Raw genomic sequence first — 26,422 nt, forward strand, 5'->3', positions numbered from 1 at the left:
TTTAGTGAGATCCTGTTTCAAAATTAAAAACAAATGGGGCTAGGGATGTAGCTCACAGGTAGAATGCCTCTGAGTTTAATCTCCAGTAAAACACACACACACACACACACACACACACACACACACACACGATTATGAGGGAAGGAACCATGGCTATACCTTGGTGGCACAGTGCTCGCCTACCATATGCAAGGTCCTGGGTTCCATCCCCATCTCTTCACATACACACGCGCATGCACAAGTACGTGTGCGCACACGTATAAAGCATTTGATCTTACACTCACAATTGATAGTTGGCATATCCCTCCTTTACTATCCATTATACATGCTCTTTACCTTTGTAACCACCTTTGTAGTTCAGTGGCCTAGCTAATGGTAATGACCCTAGGCATTCATCCTCAAGGAAGCTGATTCTCCATCATTGTGTCCTCAGTTCATGATTGTTATTCTTTTCCATTTATAGTCATAACTAGAAAATAGTACCTAGAAATATTCAAGTAGATCACCTGGGTTTTACAAATGCTGTTGTAGGGGAACAATTCAACTATGGCACCCTAGCATCCTGCATAAAATCATAGAGGCCATAACGGCAATGCTCAACCAGAGGACCTATGTCTTGGCAAATACCTGATGATCCATTCAAGAACCTGACAAGCCAAGCGTGGTGGCACACACTTGTAATCCCAGCATTTGGAAGGCTGAGACAGGAGGATTGCGGTTCACGGCCAGCCTCAGCTACTATTTTGTGAGACTCTTTGCAACTCAGTGAGACCCTGTTTCAAAATAAAGAATAAAAAATAGGGTTGGGGTGTAGCTCAGAGGTCGAATGCCTGTGGGTTCCATCTCTAGTGCCACACACAAAAAAGAACCTGACAAAAAATTTAGTGAGGGGCTGTCATAGAGCTATTTCTCTATTTCTCATCAGCTTCTTTACATTATGGAGGAATGTCAGAATCAGATTCTCTTCTACCTCCCTGCTTCCAATAAGGTATAGAACTATTCATCCTGGCTGCAGCAGCAGCCTCTTCCTCTTTTCCTTCTCCTGTTTTGGTACTGGAAATTGAACCCAGGGCTGTTCTACCTCTGATCTATAACCCCAGCCCTATTTTATTTTTTATTTTTAAATGGGGTCTTGCTAAATTGCTGAGGGAAGTTGCTGAGTCTGGCTTCAAACCTACAATCCTCCTGACCCAGGCTCCCAAGTTCTGGGATTATAGGTGTTTGCCACCATGACTGGCTATGACCCTCTTAGTTTACCTCTGCAGGCAATAACACTGCTTGGTTATAGTCTAGAATTAACTTCTCAGTAACAGAGCGAACTATCAGTCATGTCATCTGACCCCTATGTTTCAGTGTCATCCTGTGGGATTAGGATGTGGGGAGCTGATACTAGACTGATCTTGCTTATATTGTCCATGTAAGTCATAAATTGTGTGTATCCACTTGATCTTGTTATCATCATACTGGCCAGATCTTTGACACGGTAACCAGTCTCTGCTTTTGCTAGAGACTACATGACCCCCCAAGAATTATTCCCTGTTCCCATTGTATAAAGTCACATCTACATCCTTCTGACAATCACTGAGTTCAACTGACCAAGTTAGGATGGTGACTTTTCTAGCCAGGTGTGGTGGCACACAGTTGCAATCCCAGTGCTTGGTAGGCTGAGACAAGAGGACCACAGGTTCGATGCCATCCTCAGCAATTTAGTGAGACTCTGTTTCAAAATAAAAAAAGAGGTTGGGATGTATCCCAGAGATAGAACGCCCCTGGGTTTAGTCCCCGGTACAAAAAAAGATGGATACTTTGCTTGCTTCCTGGCCCCTGAAGAGAAAGAGATCAAAATGCTCAGAAAGCAGCCACAAATTATAGTTTATATGAATATTCTTTGCCTTCATTGATTATAGCAGTGGTTCTCAACTTGGGGCAAATTAATCCTATAGAGAAAATTTGTCAATATCTGGAGACATTTTTCTGTTTGTCACATTTGGGAAGGGTATATTACTGGCCTCCAGTTGGTAGAAGCCTGTGATGCTGGTAATTTTCCTATAATACTACAACCAATAATTATCCAGCCCCATATGTTACTAGTGGCAAGACTGAGAAATCTTAGGCAATAGTGAGGTCCTCCAGGGCCAGGACCTCTTAACTAGAAGGTTCAGAAGTGCACAGATGGTTTATTAGCCTTTTCATCATTATGGCTAAAATACCTGACACAAACAACTTAGAGGGGAAAAGCTTTGTTTGTTTATTTATTTGTGGTACTAGGGATTGAACCCAGGGGCATTCTACTTCTGAGCTATACTCTCAGCCCTTTATATTTTTTTTTATTTTGAAACAGGTTACCAGAAGTATTTTTTACTGAGGCTGGTCTTGAATCTGCAATCCTTCTGTCTCAGCCTCCCATATACTGGGATTACAGGTGCACACCACCACACCCATCTAGGAAAGGTTTATTTTGGCTCAGTTTCAATGGTTGCAGTCCATGGTAGGATGGCTCCAACAGTCGTGCGCCTAAGGTGAGGCAGAAAATTATGGCAGAAGGGCAAATAGAGTAAACTGCTCATTTCATGGCAGCAAAGAAACAGCGAAAGAAGATACAGGAGATAAGATATAGTTCCCAAGAGCATGTCCCCAGTTACTTACTTCTTCCAACCATGCCCCACCTGCTTTATGGTTTTTACCACTTCCCAGTAGTCCATTCAAATTATTAATCCACCTGCTGTGGTAGCACACACTTGTAATCCCGACATTTGGGAGTCTGAAGCAGGAGGATTGTGATTCGCAGACAGCTTCAGCTACTTAGTGAGGCCCTTTGCAACTCAGTGAGACCCCGTTTCAAAATAAAGAATAAAAAACTAGGGCTGGGGGTGTCGCTTGGAGATAGAATGCCCCTGGGTTCCATCCCTAGTACCGAAAAAAGTATTAATCCATCAAATGGATTAATCCACTAATGAAATTAGCATACTCATAATCCAATCACTTCTAAAAAGCCCCACGTCTATGAACATTGCTGCATTGGGACAGGAAGATCACAGATAAGAGGGCAGCCTCAGTTACTTAGCGACACTCTCAGCAACCTAGCAAGACCCTATTTTGAGTTTTGAGGCCAACTTCAGCAACTCAGCGAGGCCCTCAGCAATTTAGTGAGACCTTGTTTCAAAATAAAAAAAAAAAATCAAATGGGGCTCTGGTAGAATGCCTCTGGATTCAATCCCCAGTATCAGAAATTAATTAATTAATTAATAACAAATCATACATTCTTTTGTTGTACATTTCTTTTTATTTCAATTTATTGTTGTCAACAATCCCCCAAGACCATATAAATGTTTTCTACATGAAAACCCCTAGCAAATAGATGCCTAAGAAAGATTACTTTAGGATAATGATTTCAGAGGGGTAGAGAGTGAAGAATCATATCCAAAGCCTAGCAGACAAAACCATGAAGGCATTTGGAAGTAGTATTTCTCAATGACCATCAAGTAAAACCAAGTGCATTGCAACAGATGGTATGCAAAGCAAGTCCTGGTATAGCACAGTATGGGAGACTATTTAAACTAATCAACTGGAAATTTATTGAACAGTTAGAATCTAACATTAATGAATGTATGTATTAATCCAGTTCTGTATAAAGAAACTATTTTTCTTGTTCTAGCTGACAACCTAAACTAGTTTAGTAGTCTTCAATACTGCTTTGAAATTGTGGGCATGATAGAGTCGATTGAGAAATACTGAATGACAAAAGAGTCATAATTCTTAGTCTAATAGTCAACATATTTAAGAGGATAATGTATTATATATAAAATATAGCACCAGTAGTTGAATTCCTGTGAAACATCAATTATCTTACCTCAGATCTGACATATGTTTCAAAATGTTTGGAATAGCATTCATTGATTTTTAAAAAGATGGTATTTCCTGGTAAGCAGCAGCTCAGAGTAGAAAGAGCACTGGACCTGGAGTCAGATGCAATGCAGGTTGTTTTCTCTAAGCACTCTCTAATGTCCTTTCCAGATATAATATATAATATCCTTTCCAGATATAATCTTTTATTGTTGAATCTTGAGAGTTTGCTTGTGGTTACTTTGTAAATGGTCTTAAGTTGTCTTTTCCAGTTTACCCTTTTTCTTTTTAAAGGTTAGCTTTGAAACTGAACTTAAAGAGGTTGACAGGAGGCAGTTTCATCTATAGATCTGCTGGCATGACTATCTTCTATTATTTGTTAATAGAGGTCAACTTCCCTTTAGTCTGTTAAGATTTGGAAGGTGTCTGGGAAGAAGATTCCAAAGATCAATAGCAGTCTTTTCTTCCACAAATCCAAGAAAAATACACTATGTTAGGGATTTGATTGATGTAGTGTATTTCTGTAACTGACTCAAATTCCCAAAATTAAATAGCTTATAATTTCTTAAGTGAGTTCACTTAATCAAATGTTGTTTTTGTTATCAGCTTTCCTTCTCTCCAATTCTACATGTGTTTATATCTCCACAACAATTTCTAAACAGAAACCGCAAGCCTAAAATGTCCCAAGCTGATCTCAACAACTTCCTCTCCAAAACTGCTTCTCTCTTATACCCAATCATGGGGAACAATATTACCATCTCATTGGTTTTATTCAAGCTCAAAACCTTTGGATCATTTTTTTTACTCTTTCTTCTCCTCTTCATTCCCCAGTCTTGTCCGTCTGTGGTCTATCTACCCCTCATGCTGTGATTGCCAAAGAGCCCTTTCTAAAATGTAAACGTGATCCCAGATATTCCCTGACTAAAATAATTTAAAGACTCTCTTTGACCTACTGAATAAAACTCAAGGTCCCTTAATACCTTTGTAGCCTTCCAATTCCTGTCATTCTTCTGAGCTCTTTACACTCTAGTTACCCGAACTGTTCAGTTACCAAAACAGACAGCGATCTTTTTCTGATTGTGGCTTTGCACGAAACACTTCTCTACTTCCTCACCTGGAAATTTTTTCCTCATGTTCCCTATAGCATCTCTACAGATTAGTTTTATAACACTTGTCACACTATATGATATTAGTTCTCCATGTATTTTTCCTTACTACCAGACTGTCAGTTCCCTGTTTTGGGAGAAAATAAACATTGTAGAGGAGATTCAGACGCTGGATGCTTCTAAGTGGCCTTTAAGATCGTTTTGGACCCTGAGATACTATACTGTTCACCCTTCTCTATTTGTCCCAGCTCTTCCCCTGGTGGAGGTGTTAAGAAGCAATGGTCCCACAGCCAAAGATAAGACAAAGGGAATTGCCTGATCCACAACTTGGATAAACATCTGCCTCATGTTATTTAAAGTAAATGCAAAACCAGCTAATGAACATTGCTTTAGGATGGCCTGGCAGGAGCTTTCTGTCTTACTATGTATGAATTAGCAGACCCTGATTTTAATACCTTGGGATGTAGCTGAGAGTCAACACACTCATCCCTGATGGTCTCAAAGAATATCCCACTTAATGTCAAGCAAATATCCCAAGAAGAATTCGCTGATTCTTCCATGTTTTTACTTCTGCTTGTTGCTTGAAGCTCAGCCAAACCTATTTGTAGGAATGTTTGACTTTGGATGATTATACCACAGAGTAAAGAATCAACCACCAATTGCATCCATATGCTAAGTATTCTTCCCAATCTCAGTGGGCCCCAATCTCCAAAAAAAGCCACATGGAAGATATTCATCTCTATCCCAGAACACTATCAGCACTGCTTTCTGTCCCAGTTGAAGATAACCTAGTTTTGAATCAATGTTTAGTTCCCTGTGGGAGGCAGCCACTTTCTCAAATACCCCTAGATATAGAGTTATATAGGTATAGTGGCCCTGGGTATAGTCTGACTTGGTCTGAATGGTGATTCCTGAGGAAATACATTGCCAGACACATTAAAAAGGAAGGTGTTAGAGTATCATCCTGTTTGGGAGGAATATAACTTCTAAAACCAACAAAATTTTATAAAGCATGATAAAGTTATAAGTTGAAGTATTATACACATTCCCTTGACCATGGCTATTGTGAATTATATCAGATACTACATTTACACTACGGTGAGACTTCTATCAGTAAGAATGAGTTTAGTTTTAAGTGGGGGAAGGGGAAATTAATATAATCTCATTGTCACCAAGAGAGAATACCTCTAACAAATCAAACAGCCCCCACAATGTCACTTCATATATTCATCAAAGGCAAGGAAAGATGACCTACTGTCTTAGGCATCCATCTGGATGTGTTCTAATTGAAGAATAAGAATTCAGGTGCTACCAAGAATAACATGAAATGAAACAGAAATAGAAACTGGTGGGAGTGGCCCCCTGAAGTTCTTAGGTTTCTATGTTCAGGGTAAAGATGACCCTACCCACAAAACGATCGTTGATGACATCATTGATGATGCCTTTGCCCTTCAGTTGGCACTGCACGGGAACTGCTTGGTTCTTCACCACATCTGTAAAGTGCATTGCCACCAGGGGGGAAGTATAGTTAACCTGTAGGTGAAAGAACAATTAATTCTAAGCCTGGAGGGGAAAGGAGGGAAATGAGCAGATATTCCGTACAGAATGAGATAACCTCCTCAAAGGGAATTTGAGTAAATCTCATGATGCCAAGTCACAAATGGCCATAGCAACAGACATGCTCTCTTTGTCTTGGGAAAGTGTGGGGAAAACATTTCACTCATAAGTCACTGTTAGATGTCTGATTATACTCTGGGGAGAAACTAATTCTTGACTCAGAATGATTTGATTTTCTGGCTATCCGACCATGAATCAAACCAGAGCTAGTTTCTATCAAGTCCTTATGCTGGAGATGAAGCCTTCACTGCAAGGCTGCAAATGGGAGAAACAGGGAACTGGTTATTTGAACATGATTAAAGACAATGATGTCTTAATTTGTCTGCAACTGGCTCTGCCACAAATTAATTACCCATGTGACCTTGGGTAAGTCACTTCCTAGCTCTGAATCCCAATTTTCGCATTGTAAAACTGAAGCGGTTAGACTAGACTATGTATGAGATTCTTTCAGATATGGGAACTTGTGTAGTTGTTAGGAATTTGTAGAGAGAACCCCTGACTATGACCAGCAAACTATTCACCCATCTATTACTACCTGCTGCTCCAGAATTTTCAGAAATCCCAGACAGCCCTTCCTTTCTCTCTAAATACTTCTTGAAAGCAAAGTAGAAGGGGGTACAACTTACATGAGTCAGTTTGCCATAGTAAGGGTAGTAGCGAAGGTCAAAAGAAGCCGACTCTGGGTAGTAGTTGATGGACCGGATGTCATTTTCATCACCTCTCTGTAAGCAAATGCAGATATATATGGAATGCCAGATCATAAAGTGGGCTGTAGTCTGGGCTAAAGGGACTTGTGTCCTAGGTGAAATCACTGTGTAGATCACAACCATTATTCTAGGGAGATCACAGAATAAATTAGGCAGAGGTCAGTTCTGACCTAACTGCAGAGGAGCATTAATGGGGGCTGACTTCCTTTGGCTTTTTAATTAAAAGAATACTCAACAGAAGGCCCAAGCATAGGAGGCCAAAAGTGTTCAGTCTGATTCTATTCTGGGTTTTAGAGGGCCCAGACAGAAAGGCTCCAAAGGGCTTACAGTACTTGGTGTTGCTCTGGAAAGAGGGTTAACCCCTTTAGCCCTTCACCAAAAAATCATACTGGGCCTGGAACCCAGTCTTAGAATTTGAAGTTGAAGCAGGTGTTAGAACATATTTGTTAAATCCCACTGCACAACTTGCACATTGCAAACGTGGTTCTATGAGGAGTCCAATCAAATACACAAGGACCCAATGCATAGACACATAGCTACAGTTGGCTCCCTTAAACCTGTGTCTCTGACCGTATTCTCCGTAGTGCTTAATTACAGTAGGTAGAATCAGGAAGATAAGCAAGAGCCTGGTAATAGAAATGATTATCCTTAACACATCATGTCAGGCAGGGGATGCCTATCTATAAATTAGGCTTGTTCTAAATAGTAGAGGTCTGAAAACTAATAAGAACAAGTAGTGCATCACTACTAGTGAATTACTCACTGGTGTCATGTGGTTACTTTTGTAAATATACATATTATAATTATCTTTGGTATAAACTGAGATCTTCATAATTTATTCTAGTCATTACCTCATCCTCCTTGATTTCAACAAGTGGACATAGATTTGACAAGTATTGATTGCTATAAAATGTATAGAGACTCTACATCTTTCTTTTTCTTAAAAAGATCTTAGCAAGGTTTGATGTGAGCTGAAAAATGAAGAGCTTCCATTTGGGAAATATGAGCAGAACTTTGTTCAATTAATATGATAAGTTTAAGGGCTTGGGTGTAGCTCAGTGGTTGAATGCTTGCCTATCATGCTCAAAGCCTTGGCTTTCACTCCCAACACAGAAAAATGAAATACCAGTTTAAAACTGAGTTAGTCTTTATGGTTTATTTATATAGTCTTCTAAAAAGCAATTAAATTTATTGTTCATGAATGGCCCATGGAATCGATTCTACTGGTTATTATCTTACATATGTAACTATTTACACACACACACACACACACACACACACACTAACAGAATAAATGTCCTTTCAACCTTGTTCACAGTGCAAATATTTCCTGACTCAAGCTCATCTTCAGCATCACCACCACCTACATGAAACTGACCTTTCTCCCTTCAGTGTCTCCACTGTACCTCTCATTGCATCTATAATATTTCATTGCCCTCATTTCAGAGATAGAGTCATGTTTATCTTGTAACCCCAACACCCAGTACCTGGTATATAACAAGTGTTCAAGAAATGCTTGCTCAGTGTGGGGTATTGGCTGAATAAATGCTGCCTTTTGCTGTTTTTCTGCTCTGCTACCCTGAAGAATGAAATTTTGAGCTTTATTTCTAATACTGAGAATGGAATTATCTGGCCTTCCACATTTGCAAGACAACTGTCCAGACCTGGGGATTATAGTTGATGTCATTGAACTGGAGGGAGTCACTGCCTGTTTAAGCAGCAAATCCAAGATCTAGGGCATTTTCCTACAAAGGAACTAATTGGTGCAGATGAGATAGGAATTAATGGTCCAGTTAATTAGCATATTAATGGAGTTCTGTTTATACTTCCCTTGTAGTCATCTGTTATTGCAACACCCAGAGCTACTGGTCATTGCTGCAAAATGTGAATTTTAGTTTTAAAATCAGGGACTAATGACTAATAAAAGTGGCTTGTTTAGTTCAAAGAAACAAGTAATTAGAGCTAAAAGCAAAATTGTAAACAGAATCCCAATTAATGACTTGGCACATCATTGTTTCATGCTGTGGCTCCTAGCTGAGGTTTAATCTTTGGATTTTACAGGTATAGATCATGACACAGTGACTCTCACACATATATGTTCACACTGCACAAACAGACATGATTTGAGTGCTTTCTGGAAATAGGAAAGCCTGAAGACAATAAAGGGAGGTATAGTTATGAAAAAGATCAATACTTTCCCTAGCCTACCATCCATGTATAAGTGCTTGGAAAGGCTAAAATATTTTTTACATGGAAGAGATGTGCTAACAATACTTATTTAAAAGGACACTTTACCTGAACTTTGCAGGAAACCTTGACAGGATCTCCCAGCTCAGGACGAAAGCCTACAATCTAGCAAAAGAAAACCAATGGTTTTTAAAAACAAATTTGGATTTGACAGTTAAAATGTTTTTTTCTACCTCTCTAGCCATCCTTCTTAAAGCATAAGCTTGATCTACTTTGCCCTCTCAGAAATGTCACAAATAGCAGAAAGTGCAAAACATCTCCAAAATTGTGCAGCCCAGTTTATTCTGTGATATATTTGTGCCTGATATCCATGCACAGGAGAAATGGCAGATAATTCTAAAGTTGTAAAGAACTCTTTGGTTTCAGAAGCATTATACCTGGTAAGGCTCTACCAGACCTAGGACATGAGAGAAGAAAATTGTATTTTTTGATATACAAAAACTATCCCTATCACGACCTCATTTCAGTTCTTTGTTCCAAACAGCTCAGGAGTCTCTAGCTGAGAGAGGCAATAAAGGGGCAGGTTTGGGACTAAGGATGAAGAATGGCAAAAGGAAATGTTCAAGGAGAAAAAGCAATTGAAAGATATTTCTGATTAATCTCACTTATCATAATGTTTTCCAGGTCCTTCCATTTTCTTGCAACTGACATAATTTTGTTCTTTATTGCTGAGTAGAATTCCATTGTTTGTATTTTCCATAGTTTTATAATCCATTCCCCTTTTAATGGACACATAGGTTGGTTGGTTCCATAGTTTGGCTATTGTGAATTGTGCTGCTATGAACATGGGGATATTACTGTAGTTCCCTGGTTTCAACCCCTTTGGAAAGATACCCAATAGTGGTATAGCTGGATCATAGGGTGGATCCATTACCAGTTTTCTAAGAACTCACCACACTGATCTCCATAGTAGCTGAACTAGTTTGTACTCCCACCAACAGTGTAAGAGTTCTTATTTCTTCACATCCTCGCCAACATTTATTGTTACCTGACTTCTTGGTGATTGCATTCTTGAGAACACTATGTTAAGTGAGGTTAGCCAGTCACAGAAAGTACAGGTTCATATGTTTCCTCTAATATGTGCAAGTTAAGGAGTAACTGGGCTCCAAGAAGGGCTCCAGATAATAGAGGAGAAACCTCAGTGGAGCCAGGGAGGTAGTCTAACAGAAGGGAAGTGGGAAGTCTGAGGTTATTTAATGGAAATACTTCCATCAACCATGTGTACATACGTGACTATACCAATGTCAATCTCAGTACTCTGTATTGAGAATGGGGGGAATGGGAGGTGGGGGGACACCAAGTGCTGTGTGCATATATGTCACTGTCATACATTATGATGTGAGACTATAATGCACCAATAAATGCACATTAAAAAGATGTTCTGGTTGGTTGCATTTCTGATGCTATTGATAAAGTAGCCAAACCTGCAGTGTGTGAAGACCATATCCCAAAAGAAATGGAATACCCAGAATCCTCCTAAGCAGCTCACCCACTCATCACTATCAGATACCAAGGGCCAGTATACCCGGTTCATCTTTAGGAGGATGCAGGGCTGTCCAGTAGAGTATCCAAAAGTAGGGTCCTCCAGACCAGAGCAGTTCTTCAGGAAGGAACGCTTAAATTGGCAGGCCTTCTTGTCCTCATCCTCATCGCCATCTTGGATGAAGTACTGCCCCGGGGGACAATCTACATTCATTTCTTCTTGAAGACTGTCATTATAACCTAAAGTGTACATGGATGGTGGCAAAGGGTCATGTTAGACAAGTGGTACAGAGGAAGGCCATGTTCATAGTAGTCCTCCTTCCCTCACATCTTTTCTCCAGCCTGCTTTTACCTTTCTGAAAAGCCAAATCTACCATAAATCTTCTGACCTGTCCTCAGGTGCCCATTGGCCTTCATCAAAAATATTCTCTAGGGAGCCTTCCTGGCTACTCCCCTCGCCACCTGATTGCCTGCTTTCTTGCTTCTCATTCTCTCAGAACTTCTGTGTTCATCTTTGGGTCATCTTTTGGTCACCTTATAACTTTTCTGTTTTACCTTCTTTCTTTTCAGGTATGATAGACTATAAACTTGGAGGACTTCCCTCTTCTATTTCTGGAACATACTTGGTAGATTTTGGAAGAGATACTGAATCATGTCAAGGCATGGCATACATAAAGAGGCTAAACCAGGTGAAGCGGTACATGCCTTGTAACCCCAGTACTTGGGAGGCTGAGACAGGAGGATTGCAGGCTTGAAGCCAGCCTCAGCAATGTTTAACAAGATCTTCTTTCAAAATAAAAAATAAAGTGAGTTTATTTACAGCTTGGAGTTAGATGACCCTGGATTCAATCTCCAGTACAAAAAAAGAGGCTAAATTCCTAGATTAAATCTCCTTGAATTCAGTTTTAGAAACATCTCCTTTAAGGTCAATGAGAGGCATCTGAAATAAGTGATAAGTGTATTGTTATTATATAGATGTACAATGTCCCCTGGAAAGTTTATATATGGCAATGCAAAGAAGTTCAGAGGTGAAATAATTGGCTCATGAGGGCTCTAATCTCATTAGTGTGTAAATCCATTGATAGATTAATAGATTTATTGAGTCAAAAGGTATGCAGGTAGGATGTGGCTGGAGGAGGTAGGACACTGGGTATGCGGCCTTAGGAACTTGTCCCCTCCTTTTGCTCTCTCTGTTTCCTGTTGTCATGTCATGAGCTCCACAGATATGACCTGGTCTAATATGGATTGGAACCTCCAGAATCATGAGCAAATAAATCTTCCTTCCTATAAGTTGTGGTCATAGGTATTTGGGGTCACAGCAGTGAGGATTCTGACTGAAACATGTGTTGTGAAACAGAAGAAAAGTGAAGTAGGAGGAAAAAGTGGAAGGGGGATTCACAATCTTTTTTTTTGTGTGTGTGATACTAGAGATCGAACCCAGGGACATTCTACCTCTGAGCTACCCTCAGCCCTTTGTTTGTTTGTTTGTTTGTTTGTTTGTTTGTTTTGAAAGAGGGTCTGGCTAAGTTGCTGAGGCTGATCTCAAACCTGATTGTCCTCCTGTCTCAGCCTCCCAAGCCCTGTTATTGCAGGCGTGCACCACAATGCCTGGCTAGCTTCTTATTCTTTATAACGAAAAGTTAGCATTGCAAATAGGAGTTTAGGTTGAAAGATAGAAAGCAATGACAACCACAGGCTCTCCATTAAGAGGGAGAGGGGGTGTTCTCTATTGAGAACTGAGACACTAAGGATTATCATCCCTTTACATTGGACAGAATGTAATGGGTATCCAAGGTCTACCCATCAGGGAGCTGCAAGGGTTTGTATTTTTACACTTTGAGCTATAAATATGGGCTTTGGTCACAGGTTTGAGGCCAGTGCATGGTAATTTAGCAAGACCCTATTTCAAAATACAAAAAAGAGCTGGGGGTGTAGCTCAGAGGTGGAACACCCCTGGGTTCAATCCCTAATACACCCCCCAAATTACTGTATTATTTCCAATGTGATTTAGAAATGATGGAGCCTAGTTAATCCTGTTAGGATCAATACCCCCTCCCAGTATTCATGTCTGAAGTAGCTCGTATTTTCAGAGGAGATTGTGCATGTATGGCCCACCATAGGCAAAAGTCAAAAAGTACTGCTGGATTCATATCTAGACAGGTTGTGTCTCAGGTTTGATGTTAAGAGGCAACTGGAAATTTAAAATCTATTCCAATTATGGCTATGCCTTTAATTTTCCTTTGATAAAGCTACATTGAATTTAAGTTCTTGTTTTAATCTTTTTTTAGGGACAGGGACTATGCTCAGATAATAACTTTCTAAATAGAAGCTGCAATCATGTGCTCATTGTTTCTCTTGAGGTAGTTCCATTAAAAATAATGCAACATGGGCATGACCCTTATTGCAAAATCACAGTCCTCATGGAAATGAAATTGATACTTTGGGATGTCTATTTCAGACATGTATTCCTTTGTAGCAGTACATATTATCTGCTCTTAGGAATGAAAAGCCCAGCGCTTTTCCTATCATTCTCGGACTCTCATCAAGTCAGAATTGGTATTTCTCCATCTACTAGCTTCTCGGAGAGATTTCCTTAGCAGAGATTCTGACAAAATACAAATTTGTAACAGTTCCCAAGCATTTTGAAAGAAAAGAAGATATTGTGATAGCTATGATATCCTAAATATTTTTGGGCCAAGAAAGAAACTAAATGGATTCAGAAGTCATTTCTGCTCATTCTACAGGTAACAAACCTGCAGCTCAGTCTCACCAAAAATTATACTGAACATTACTGACATAATTTGAGTTTTTAGCACCTGGGCAGATGGCAACATCATAGATTTATGAAAAACAGCAACTTGCAGTTTGTTTTGTTTGTTTTTTGAAATCAGGGACATTCTGCCTCTGAACTACACCCTTAGTCCTTGTATTTTTTGTTTTGAAACAGGGTCTCATTAGGTTGCTGAGAGTCTGACTACTTTGCTGAGGATGGCCTCAAACCTGTGATCCTCTTGTCTAAACCTCCCAAGTATTGTGTTCACAGGCATGTGTGACCACACCCGGCACTTCTTGAGTTTTAAAGTTTACAAAGCAAGCTGGATGTGGTGGCACACATAATTCTAGTACTTGGGAGGCTGAGACAGGAGGATTGCAGGTTCATGCCAGCCTCAGCTACTTAATGAGGCCCTCCACAACTTACTGGGACCTTGTTTTAAATAAAGAATAAATATAGGGCTGGAGTGTAGCTTGGAGGTAGAATTCCCCTGGGTTCAATACCTAGTACTGCAAAATAAATAAATATAGATAGATGATAGATAAAGTTTATACAAGTCACGGCCAGATACAGAATGCCTCTGGGTTCAATCCCCAGTCCCCAAACTGAAAAAACAACTAAAGTTCATACAAATCACCTGCAAATTCTGTTAAAATGCAGATTCTGATTCAATAGCTCTGGGTTAGGGCCTGAGATTCTGCTTTTCTGAAAAAATCCCAGGTGATCCCTATGCCAAAGGTACCTGGATTTCTCTAAATTGCTTAGATTGGCCTCGAATTTGTGCCTGCACTTTCTCAGTTAGCTAGGATTACAGATGTGTTCCACCACACTCACCTCAGAATTATATATGTGATCACTATTGAGCCACCTGGATATTCTTAGGATATACTAGGTGCTATAGAGTGTTCACAAATAGAGAACAAGTTCGCTGCCTGAAAGAGCTTACTGTCTAAGCTAGAGTTGGCTTGCGTGCTTTCAAGGTAACATACAGACATACTAGAGCAATTTTCATTGCACGAAGGGTGCTGAGGGGGGTTCAAAGTAAGGAAAGACCACGGTGGGCTGGGGTTGATAAGACTGGGATTTCCGGGCCAGGTGAATATTTCCCCACAGCTTTTTGCAAGAGAGTGTTCTGTTATTCAGAGGAGCTTACTTACCCTGAAGAAATCCATTTAGGCTAATTACATAATGCTGCCAAGTGTCAGGTTCAGAAACGTTGAAGTTGAAGTTAAGGCTATGGGCGAAAGGTCTGATCATAACTCCTGGCAATGAAAACAGGTCTTAGATATATTAACCCATTCTTGGATAATTTTTGTATTGATTCCCATGAAACTATCTCCCCGCTCAGGGCAGTCAAAATGAAAAGGACCATAATTTGCCAAATACCATTTTACTATTACTCTTAATAATTGAATCTCCAAGTCATTACCGGAAAGAACCCAAGTTAATTGAGGTGGAACATGCTGTGCAAGCAGATTTCTGTCCAGTGAGTTCAGACAACACAGGGTATTTGGGCACAACTCACCAGGAGGCTTCATCCGCTCACTGAAGGGTGGCATGTAGGGGCTGATGGTCAGAAAGAATGTGTACATGCAGAGGGTGATCACAGCAGCCAGGGAGGCATAGAAGAAGAAGTAAATGACTAAAATCAAGCCTATGAAGCAAAGATGACAGTGATCAATGCTTGCCAATAGCCTTGCCTCCCTGCAGAACACATGAACCAGAACCAACCCAAACATGAGATGGCTTTTTTTTAAGTCCCCCAGGTTCAGTATGTTCTTGCTTATTTATATTTCACCAATGTGGAACCAGTGAGGACTGGGTCAAGGGTCTAGTTGCAGTTTACCTTTACAGTATCTCTGATGGAAGGGCTTGCTGAACCCATGATGGTCATGAAGATTATGGGGAAGTGAAGTTTAAATTACCACAGAGGGCAGATTGCTTGAGAGTCCTCTGGGCAATGTTGATGTCCTAAGTACAAATCATTCTTCACTATTCATTAAAGAAGGTGCCCTGAAGAGTCCTAGCAGCTTGGTTCCAGTGATTATATGTATTTGCAAGTGATGATGAAAACAGAATTTACTTTTGCATAGTCTATAATTCAAACTTTTGCTTCATTTCCATGGGATTTGCCTCTAATCGAGGCAAAGTGAGGTTTTAGCCTACTTATTTCAAATCTTATGCCTCTTTTAGCAAAGTTTAAGTGGCTCTGCTTTTCAAAAACACCAGCACAGTGTGGTGAAGGGAGGAGGAAGAAAAGGTACTTAGTCACTGACACTTGCTGTCTGTGACCTCGGGCAAGATACTTCACCTCTCTGCACCCATTATTCCTCAAAGGTGCCATGAAGATAACTTTAACAACCCACCTCATATCTTTATATTCCTAACAGTATCTTAAGTTCAGCCTTTTCTTACATCCTATGCTGAGTATATCACTTCCCTGGCTCTTTAATCTTTTTTTTTTTTTTTTGACAGTACTAGGGTTGAAACCCAGGGGCAGTATACCTCTGAGCTATGCCCCAGACTTTTTTTTTTTTTTTGGTGGTACTGGGGTTCCTGGCCTGGAAACCCTTCTACCTCCAGCTACACTCCCACGGGCTACACTCTTAGACCTATTTTTATACTTTTTTATGTGGAAACAGGGTCTATTAAGGCAGCGCGGCTGGCTTCGAACCTGCGCGATTCTCCTGTCTCTGCCTTCCAAGTGTGGGGATTACAAGCATGCGCGACCACGCCCAGCTATTTTCTTATTCTTTATTTGAAAATAGGGTCTCACTAAGCTGCAGAGGGCCTCACTAAGTAGCTGAGGCTGTCTGTGAACCCAGATCCTCCTGTCTTGGCCTCCTGAATGCTGGGATTACAAGTGTGCACCATCACACCTGGCTTGCCTCTTTAATCTTGAACATGCTGTATATCTTTCTAGGCTCAATTTCCTTATCTGGAAAATACTTCTTAGCATTAAATAATGAGCACAAACAGTATAGTACAGAGCCTGGCAAATACTAAGTGCTATATAAATAACAGTCATCATTAATTATTGCTAACATTATTATTATTACTATAGTACTAATATTACAGTAATAATATAATAATCCATAATATAGTAATATAATAATCGTAATAATATAGTAAATATTTTTATTATTATTACTATACTGAATCATAAACCAGATATCAGAACAAACCACATAACTTTGCTGGACCCCAAACAAAATTCAAGTGTGAATTTTTCAATTGAACCATGTAATAAACAAAATTAACAGAGAGAGAGCAAGAGAGAAAGAGAGAGAGAGAAAGAGAGAGAGAGAAAGAGAGAGAGAGAGAAGAAAGAAGAGAGAAGCAGGCCCTGAGTAGTCAAATTGGAAAAGGAAATGACCCTTTATGTTTTATAAAATTAACTAAAGTGGAGCTGGAACACGAACACATTGATTCAGTCGGAGTCTCTGAAAAAGAAACAACAGTGACTGTGTGCCTGCGACACTTGGCTATTGTCCAGTGGCTATCCTAATGGTATGTATCTTGTGCTTCTTCCTCATTCCTCCATCCCCAGCCCCATCCTGGGAGTGCATTAACAGCCTGAGTCATTTCTGGGGATCAAAAGACTCAGTTTAATGCATGAAGGGAAAACAAAGGAATATAGGTATATTCTCTCAGCAACATCTTCTCTCTTTCCTAGGATGTGCAGCCAAAAAGCCATAAATGGAAGAATGGCACTAGCAATGAGTCCTCTCAGCCTCACCCAGGAAGAGTGCCCTGGATTGTGTGATAGGGTACTTATTTCACTTCCCCCCAGTAATACCAAGAATGGTCTCTGTATGAACCCACTAATTTTACCAACCCTTTCTGCTCCAGATATTCAAGTTTTACTTAGGTGTCTCCTCTAGGGTTCTATTTTGAACACTTCCTAACCAAACTTTCAAAGACCACTAAGTACCCATGCTACCACTACTTTGATCCACCCACCAAAACAGCCCATTTGGTCCTGAAGCCCTACCCATCAGGGCCTCATTCATTGATGCAATTCGTGAAGATAGTGTAATGTTCTGGCAAGATAATGAATTCTGATGTTTGAATCCCAGCACTGCTACTCTTAGCTACTGTGTGACTTTAGACAAGTTACTTACCCTCTCTAAGCCTCAGTTTCTGCATCTGCAAAATGGGGATAAGAATATTACTACCTCATACAGTTCTTGTCAGTATCCAATAAAATAACATATAGTTCCTAAGAATAGGGGCTGCTCAGCTACCAAGGAAAAGCTCAAAGTATATTAACAGGCTGGATGAATATGTTGGAAATGTTGGTGTACAGGTTGGAACAGGGAGAGTTATGTTCAAGTGAGCACGTAGTTGTCAGAAAAGAGGGCACCAGGGCATGTGCTTTATGATCTAGGCATTAATACTACCATTTGCCCTTTGCCTGGGTTGTAGCTCAACAGAAGAAACCTGGATGGCTAGAAATCGCCTTAGATTTGCTACCTGGATATCTGGCTAGGGCCTACCGTGCAGTGTCCCCACTGCTATATCTTCCCCAGGTACTCAAAACCTCCTCCCTCATCTGCATTTACTGGCCTGTGGAATATTTTCCATAAGAGCAACTTAGATCAACTCATCTGATTAAGTTTCCATGGCTGGCCATTTTGGGGTTAATGCCTGGCTATTCCTCCCAGAATCAGACTTGCATTTCACAAGGTCTGTTTTCCAGGCCTCTTTAGGCAAGAGAGAAACAGCTGGACCCCTTTTGGAGGCCCAGCAAGTGCCCAGCATTTGTTTGTAGCTTCTAGAATGTGAGAATGTCTCTTCAATGGTACATTTGTTTCAGTTGAGGATTGGAGGGATGGGCAAGGGTGGGGCTGAGAACCAAGTAGGGTAGCAGGAGATGGGTGTTGTTTAGATCCCCACACCTGCTATTCCTAATTCCAGGAAGCAGAGCTAGCTGTTTCCCCGTAACTGAGTCAAATTAGCAATATTAACTATGAGGGAAAGAATTCTCAGCCAGAGGGGCCTTTGGAAGGCATCGTAATACTCTGTTAATTGGCTAAGTTTAAGATTACTCCACACGTTCTTGTGCCAATACCAAATGTAATAGCAAAAGTAACAAGTAACCCCATTATGTTTCTGTCAGCCATTCTACACTGTTTCACTTACTGCTCCCTCTCTTTCCTTTCCCACTGTACAAAGTAAATTGTGCTGGGACATTAAGCCCTTGCCAAATAAGATATAGACAACCGCCAGTTCTGCTTCTGTAAGATGGCTTGCTTAATCTAGCTCATCTCAAGGCCACCACTTGTGTGTGTGTGTATGTGTTTCTCTTTTCTTCCTCTCCTTTATAAGCCCCTCTCCCTAGCAGATGGTGTACCCCTCCAGTCAGATTTCTAGATTGAGGGTACCGCTGCTGGACTGCTATAGATGCTTCAATTGGCACTTTCCCTTGGACTCTCAAGTGTCCCATTTCTCGCTAAACCTGTACAAAACAGCATGGCTATCAACTTCAGCGACCTATACCTTTGGCACTAGGAAAATCTTATTTTACCCATGCTGTCCTTTAATTATTTTCTCCTGAGGATTGGTTTCAAATCAACAGTTTCCCTTATCTGGGTTGTGTAGAGTGTGGCAAGCATGAATTTTACTTACAGGAGAAAGCTCCTGAGGAGCAGGCCTGCCGGTAATAGTTTAAGAAATGGGTAGGAACTTAGGAAGGGAGTGCTGGGGAGACTGCAAAGCACAAATGGTAATACAAAGGAGAAAAGGCTAAAAATCCAGTTCTGCTATTGATTGAGCAACATGGAAGCTCAGACTTAATCTCTAGTAATGATGCCCCTCAATCCAATTTCCCTGAGTCTACCATGGAAGAGCAAAATACATCCAAGCTGAGGCCAGGGACAGCCCTCTTAGTTCTCCTTCTCTGACATTTCTAGTTGAAATCATGAGGCTTTATAAACCTTTGGCCACATTAGCAGGGACTAATATTCTACAAATAATCTTCTGCATTCTACTTTCAACTTGAGGTTCTTAACATTAGGATGCCATGCTGATCCTGTGAAGGAAGCAAGGCAGGGATTTTTTGCCTCATTTGACAGGTGGAGAGACTGAGGCTAAGCAAACATAAATGATAAATCCAAAGTCACATGGATAGAAAATAACAGGGCTGGGACTTTAAAAAATGTTGTGCCTTTTCAACTCATTCTCACTGTCTCTGAATTGCATTTTGAGTTCTGTGGACTTCAGTTGCACAGTCAAGTCCCTTTGCAGTTTGCTCTGGTGGATCTGTCCAAAGTCCACATATTTCCCTAGGTACCAGTTCCTTAATGTGAAAAGTTATGAGAAATTTGCAAGCAAGCCCATCCAGTATATGGTAAAGGAGTTCTCGACACCACTCCTAAAACAAAGGACACCAGACTGGGGCATTGGGATGAATGGGACTTACTCCAACTCTGACCTGTTCGGGCCAGAGACATCCTTCTCTCTGGATCCCACAAATATTCATTCATAATCTGTAATTTCTGCCACCAGACATTGCCCGTTGGCTGACCCTGACCCTCTTCCTCCTCCCTTTCCTCCTTTTCTTTCTCCTCCTCCTCTTCTTTCTCCTCCTCATCTTCTTCTTCCTCCAAATCATCCACCAGCATCCCCCGAACTTCTTGCTCTGCTTCTTCCTCTTCATCTGCTAAGTAGTTCTGATTCACTTCATCCTGATCATCCTGGAATAGAGACAAAACGTGATTCTCTTTTTGAAAAAAATTCAAAAAGGCACACCCCACCATCTCAAAATAAATGAAAGCAATGCAATATTTGGAGATGCTTCAAATTTCCACCTTTCCATAAACATACCAACTCATATGAGAGATGAATTTCCTTCCTTCCTTCCTTCCTTCCTTCCTTCCTTCCTTCCTTCCTTCTTTCTTTCTTTCTTTCTTTCTTTCTTTCTTTCTTTCTTTCTTTCTTTCACCTCGGGATGAAACCCAGGGGCATTTAGCTTCCGAGCTACGCCCCCTGCTCTATTTTTTATTATTTATTTTGAAACAGGGTCTCTCTAAGTTTCAGAGGGCCTCACTATGTAGCTGAGGCTAACCATGAACCACAATCCTCTGGTTTCAGCCTCCCGAATGCTGGAATTACACGCTTACGTCACCACACCCGACTTCTTTCTGTTCTTTTTGAGGAAATATCCTTTCTATGACCCACATTTAGTTAGTATTCTTTCCATAGAGGTACAGATTTTATTATCAGTTTCAGGCATTTGGGCTTTTCCTCTAGGCTATTTCATGTCACTATTCCATCCTGAGGCCTTGGCCTCCTGCTTAACTTTGACCTGTCAGAGCCAAGATGAGCTCATACTGGAGGATGAAGTATCCTTAGACATTTCTGTCTATGATGGCAAATTCCCAACTCAATCCAGTGTTGTCCTAATGCCCTGTACACTTTTAGCTGCTCAACCTCACCATCCCAAGTTATAACTAAAAATAGCCTCGGACAGATCAAGAGGAGAAGGCAACTGCTGTACCCCTCCTCAAAACTTAGCCAGCTTGCCCAACAGAAATAAGAGATAGGAACTTATTTGCTGCTTCTCTATTGCCCTAGCTGCAACCCCTTCCTCCCTTAAACTGGATGGACAGACCACCTGAAAGCTGGGACCCTAATTGTGCCCTAAGCAAAAAGTCTTCCCCATACCCTCAGCAAAAAAGCTGTTCACATAGTAAATGGTCAGCAAATAATTGTTGATTGACTGATTTCAGCAGTCAGTTGACTGAGATGTGAAACTTTAATCTCCTCTAAGTGGTTTTAAGAAAATTAAAACTACTACTACTACTACTACTACTACTACGAAGAAGAAGAAGAAGAAGAAGAAGAAGAAGAAAGGAGAAGGAGAAGGAGGAGAAAAGAAAAACCTAGACTCTACCAAGTCGTATTTCAAATACCTTCCAGCCACAGACTGGAGAGCTGTATCTTTGCTCTTTGGAAGTTTGCCAAGGCTAACTGCAGCAGCAAAAAATGAGGCCACCTCCCTTCTCTCTGCTGTCCAAGTCTAAAGAGTGGTGAAGCCCGTGCACCTGTTGGGGATGGATATGTCAAATGCTAGAGGCCAGGGGCTCCTTACTGCCCCCGCCTTGCCTGATTCCTCAAAGGCCATTTAGAGGGCACTCAGTTAAAACTGCTGCCTTCGGTGGGGGCAGAAGTTCAGCAAATTGGATTGTTCAGAATCAGTATAATTTATATACAATGATAAGTCTCTATTCTCAGCATTCAGTGTGCCCAGCATTATCTAGCTTCTGATTATAAGGACTCTTGAATAGCTCTCTAATTTGTTCAAATGTATAGTTCAATTATCATATACAATATCAGAAATGACAGGAGCATTTCCCTCTTCCCCCCTTCTATCCCTCCTCAGTTAAGTCTCTTTATTTGCTCACATTGTCTCTACCATCGTGTACCCCTTTAAGATGTATAGCTACAAGACACCAATAAAATATAAAGAAAAAAAAGAAATGACAGGGGCATCGAAGATGTGCTTGTCCATTTTGGTCCCAGAAAGGGGAATGAATCTGCCTAAAGATATGTGGGAAATACATGGTAAAGTCAGTAGTCTCAGAATCTATGTCTCTTGATAATCTGGACAATGATGTTTGTCCTCCATCACATTGAGAACAAGATCCTAGAGGTGATTTAGCAAATTTATGAAGCACGATAATGCCTTAGGTTCTGTATTGCCAAGAGATTGTAGACACTTATAATGAAGGATTTCTGGGTTTAATATAGATTCACAATATAGGGCTTAGGAAAATAAAGCTCATCTGTCATTCACCATTTATGGGATTAATACATACTCTTAAAAATCTCTTTTACTTGTATGTGAACCGATATACATATCTGACCTCCCAAACTTCAGTTTTGAGTACCCAAGGAGAGAGTCCATATTTTTAACCTCTTAATGACTATCCCCTGTGTGAAGTCCACAGCTGAGTGTCCAGTGGGTAGCAGCCAAATATTTTAATTTAAAAGTCTTAGCTGGCATGGTGGTTCACACTTGTAATCCCAGTGCTTGGGAGACTGAGACAGGAGGATCATCACACAGGTTCAAAGCCAGCCTCAGCTACTGAGTGAGGCTCTCAGCAACTTAGTGAGATAGCCCAGAGGTAGAAAAGTCCCTGGGTTCCACCCCCAGTACCACACACAAAAAAAAGTCTTAATGCAGGATTCTGGTGAAAAACTCACAAAGCTTGTCACCTTAACTTTAGCAGTCTTATGCACTTGAGAGGATATTCATCATGGTCCCTAGAGAATCTGCTGCCCCAGAGAATCTCAGAGAATTTTAAATGTAATATTGCATCGTGGAGGAATTTATAGTTCTGTTATATTTTCTGAGCAACTTTCTTTTCTCTCCTCATTGCCAATGCCTGTCTTCTACCTCTAATTCACAGAGGAGGCAGCTGGCCCCAGCTTCAGCCTGATCTTATTTGTACATATGAGCTCTCATGATAATCCTATTAAAATGACTTGTCATTAAAACCTTACCCTCCTGGGAAGAATTAATCTTCTCAGAGCTAATTTCCCCTTGCAGATCTCACACCATCTGAGTCTGACTTCAGGAACCTCAAATACCTTTTCCCCTCTTCTGTACTTCTAGAGATTGGAGAATGTAACATTGTACAAGTGAACTTTCTTGCAAAATTTCTTGTTAATTAATTTCCGTGTAAAATGTACTTTAATGTAATTATTTAAGAAAATTCAGTAGGGAGTCCCTCAGTGATGAGAGTGCTTACCCCCAAGGTTCTGTTTTGGGTAGTTTTCTAAAGTGGCATTACCCTCATATGATAGTGTGTACAAGTGTACTGGGATATGGTAGTGGGTGTGTGAAGGGCCTCATGTTTCTCTAAAAGGAAAGTCTGAAGGACAGGGGGTGGCTCCATTTTGAGCAATCTAAATATATGAACATATAAACAGATATATAAACAAACAGTATGACCCAAAGGATAAATTTATGCCCTGCATGGAGTGACACCCTGTAAAAATCTGAGTGGCTGGCTAACTTAAGAAGAGAAATTGTACATATAATTGCATCAAATAATTTCCTTTTAAATTTGATCTAGTATTATAAAAAGTAAGCTTCTCTGGCATGCTTAAAACTCAAATCACTTGACAAATAATTGAAATTGTACACAACCTTAGCAACATTACATAGAAAAGAACAATCATGTAAGTCCCATAGACCCTGACTGCTGATAGCTGGAAGGTACTTTGGGGCTATGAAAAGAAAACTTCTACAATTGAGATGGGAAAACTAATTGGAGCCCATGATAGTTGACATGGGATTAGAAGAATTTGTGTTCTGTTCTGCTAGCCCTTGACAGTCACCATTTAATTCCCTCATCATGTCCAAAAGAAAAATGGATTATGCTTTTTCTCCTGGGGCTTAGATCACAATCCCCTCTGGGGAAGATTTCATAATACCTCCCCAAAAGTATGGTGTATGATATATATTAATGATTTACAGCAAAATAAATGCAAAGGAACTTTTGGATCGAATAATACACCCTGAAGATAACATGGCAACGGTGTGTGTCTGAGCATGTATGTTAGGCAGGGTGAGGTGGCGAGGTGTCAGGCAGGGTGACAAATGGGTGGCAGTATATCAAGGGCTTAGGAATTCATATACTACAATACAATGGAAAGAGTGAAAGGTAGAGGTAAGGAGACTCACATTCTAACTTGGGCTGACCCAATAACCTTCAAGTCACTCGGGCAGGCGCTGCACTGCAGTAGCCTCCTTTACATAATGAAGGGTTCTGGAGAGAGGATGTCTAGGAGTTCTCCCAGCTCCTATCAAGGATTCTATGATTTTATCTATAGTTTGGAATTCCTGCTTTACAAAATGAGCAGCTGGGCTCTAAGAAGCTACCACCCAAAGGGACTGTGACAGCTGAGTAGGCAGTGCCTTTCATTTCCTTTTCCCCTGCCCTCCCTTGGCTAAGTTTCTTGCTATCAGAATGAAATCTCCACTCCCAGACTCCAAAAAGTCTGTTCAAATTCTAGAATCACAAGAAAAAAAACTTTAGAGAGCTTCTGAGTCTCTGGTATCTCCTCCTCTTCTCTTTGATCTCCAGGAGGAGAAGCTTCTCCCTTCCATCCAGCAATTTAGGTTCCGTGGAGAGCAGGATGCATCTTTCCTTCTCAAAACCCTGGACTACCTTAAATGTCAGTTTCTGCCCATCCCAAAGAAAAGGCAGCCATAAGCCAGAGCCTACACAGCCCCCATCCTACCCCAATACAAAGAGGCAGAAAAATAATCTGCTCCTTGGGACTCACAAGTCTGTAGCGGTAACCATAAGGGAAGGCTGGAGCCCTTCTGAACCGGAGTTGCCTTCTCATGGCTGTTCACTGGGTAAAGGTGCCACAGAGGCAGCGAGTAGGTGAGAGTTCTGGAGCTTCTCCTGGGACGGGAGACACTGGTTCCTGGGGACACTTGGCGCCTGGTAAAAGTGAACTCTCCTGGCACAAGCCCTTCCCCAAAATAATCTAACATGCCCCTCTCTCATTGGTTGGCCCCTTCCCCGAATCAAAGGAAAGCCCTTATGGAAAAGCAAGCTCATCATTACAAGGAGGGGGAGATATTCTGGGTCACGAGGATGAGCAACTCATGCCCCCCCTTCAAGTGTCTTTCCACCCTTTGCCCTTCTCTAGCTCCTGAGATATGATGGGCCCAATGGAAATCTTAAGTCATATTCTTCTCAATTGAGAGTTGGATATCAGTGTGTGCAGGGGGTGGGGCGAGGGTGGGAGTAGAGGTGAGGGGAGATGGCCAAGAATAACTTGCTTTTTTCATAAGGCTGATCTCATGCAAAAGGATCTAGGGTGTCAGGAAAGATTCCCTGTGCTCTCCCCCCCTTCTCATACACACTCTAAGCCACCTACAATATTCCTTATTTGTGTCAATCCATGCGCTTCTTAGGATATGGATTATGCCTTTTGATTTTAGTAGCAAGGCTTTTGATTTACCTCTCCCTATCCTAAAGAAGGTCTTGGACATGAAGAAGGCTTTTCCTAGCCCACATATCAGAGTGGCCCCATCAGTCACTGCCCCTCATACACACTCCCCTTGGAATCCTGGCAAAATTTTTGTAGTGGTTGAGATCTATATTTATCCCTTAGCATCAGGGCAGGGAACAAGCCAGAACTTTGCAGTGTCAGTTTCCCAGACATATATAACTCCTGAAGCCAATGTGGGATCCAACAAAAGAAAAATGAATAGAAATCGACAAGAACATTGTGTAGCATTTTTGGTCTATTTGGTCTGCTCCACTGGAGCCTAAGGGGCTAAAAGACCTAGAGAGATTTTGTGATCATTCTTTCACAGACCCCCCCCATTATACCCAAGTGGCTGAGATATTGAAGAAACTACAATTTTTTTTCATAGTCATAACCAAGAAAAACAGCAAATCACTTCAGTTTAATCATAACTAATTCTAGGACATTCTGATGGAAATGGCATTAATTTTGGTTAGGTTTAAGTAAGGATCCATTAGCCAGGTGTGGTGGCACAGGCTTGTAATCCCTGCAGTTGGGAGGCTGAGACAAGAGTATTGCACAGGTTCAAAGCCAGCCTCAGCAACTTAGTGAGACACTGTTTCCAAATAAAATATAATATAGGTCTG

General features: G+C 40.9%; 1 protein-coding gene across 2 annotated transcripts; it reads right to left on the reverse strand.

Annotated features, from left to right (window-relative positions):
- Window positions 1-6,320: 6,320 nt before the first annotated feature.
- On the reverse strand, window positions 6,321-25,139 carry ATP1B4 (ATPase Na+/K+ transporting family member beta 4; the record flags this gene model as incomplete). 2 transcript variants are annotated; one of them, XM_080718399.1, is made up of 8 exons in its annotated part: window positions 6,321-6,482; window positions 7,193-7,288; window positions 9,569-9,625; window positions 11,046-11,242; window positions 14,933-15,037; window positions 15,301-15,429; window positions 20,212-20,473; window positions 25,077-25,139. In XM_080718399.1, 8 exons carry the CDS (start codon window positions 25,137-25,139, stop codon window positions 6,321-6,323), a joined length of 1,071 nt encoding a protein of 356 aa, XP_080574525.1. The 2 variants fall into 2 exon arrangements, with proteins under 2 accessions (XP_080574525.1, XP_080574524.1); XM_080718398.1 differs by having other exon boundaries at window positions 20,200-20,473.
- Window positions 25,140-26,422: the final 1,283 nt, after the last annotated feature.

Source organism: Muscardinus avellanarius (assembly GCF_963383645.1).
Source record: "Muscardinus avellanarius genome assembly, chromosome: X".
Taxonomy (NCBI): domain Eukaryota; kingdom Metazoa; phylum Chordata; class Mammalia; order Rodentia; family Gliridae; genus Muscardinus; species Muscardinus avellanarius.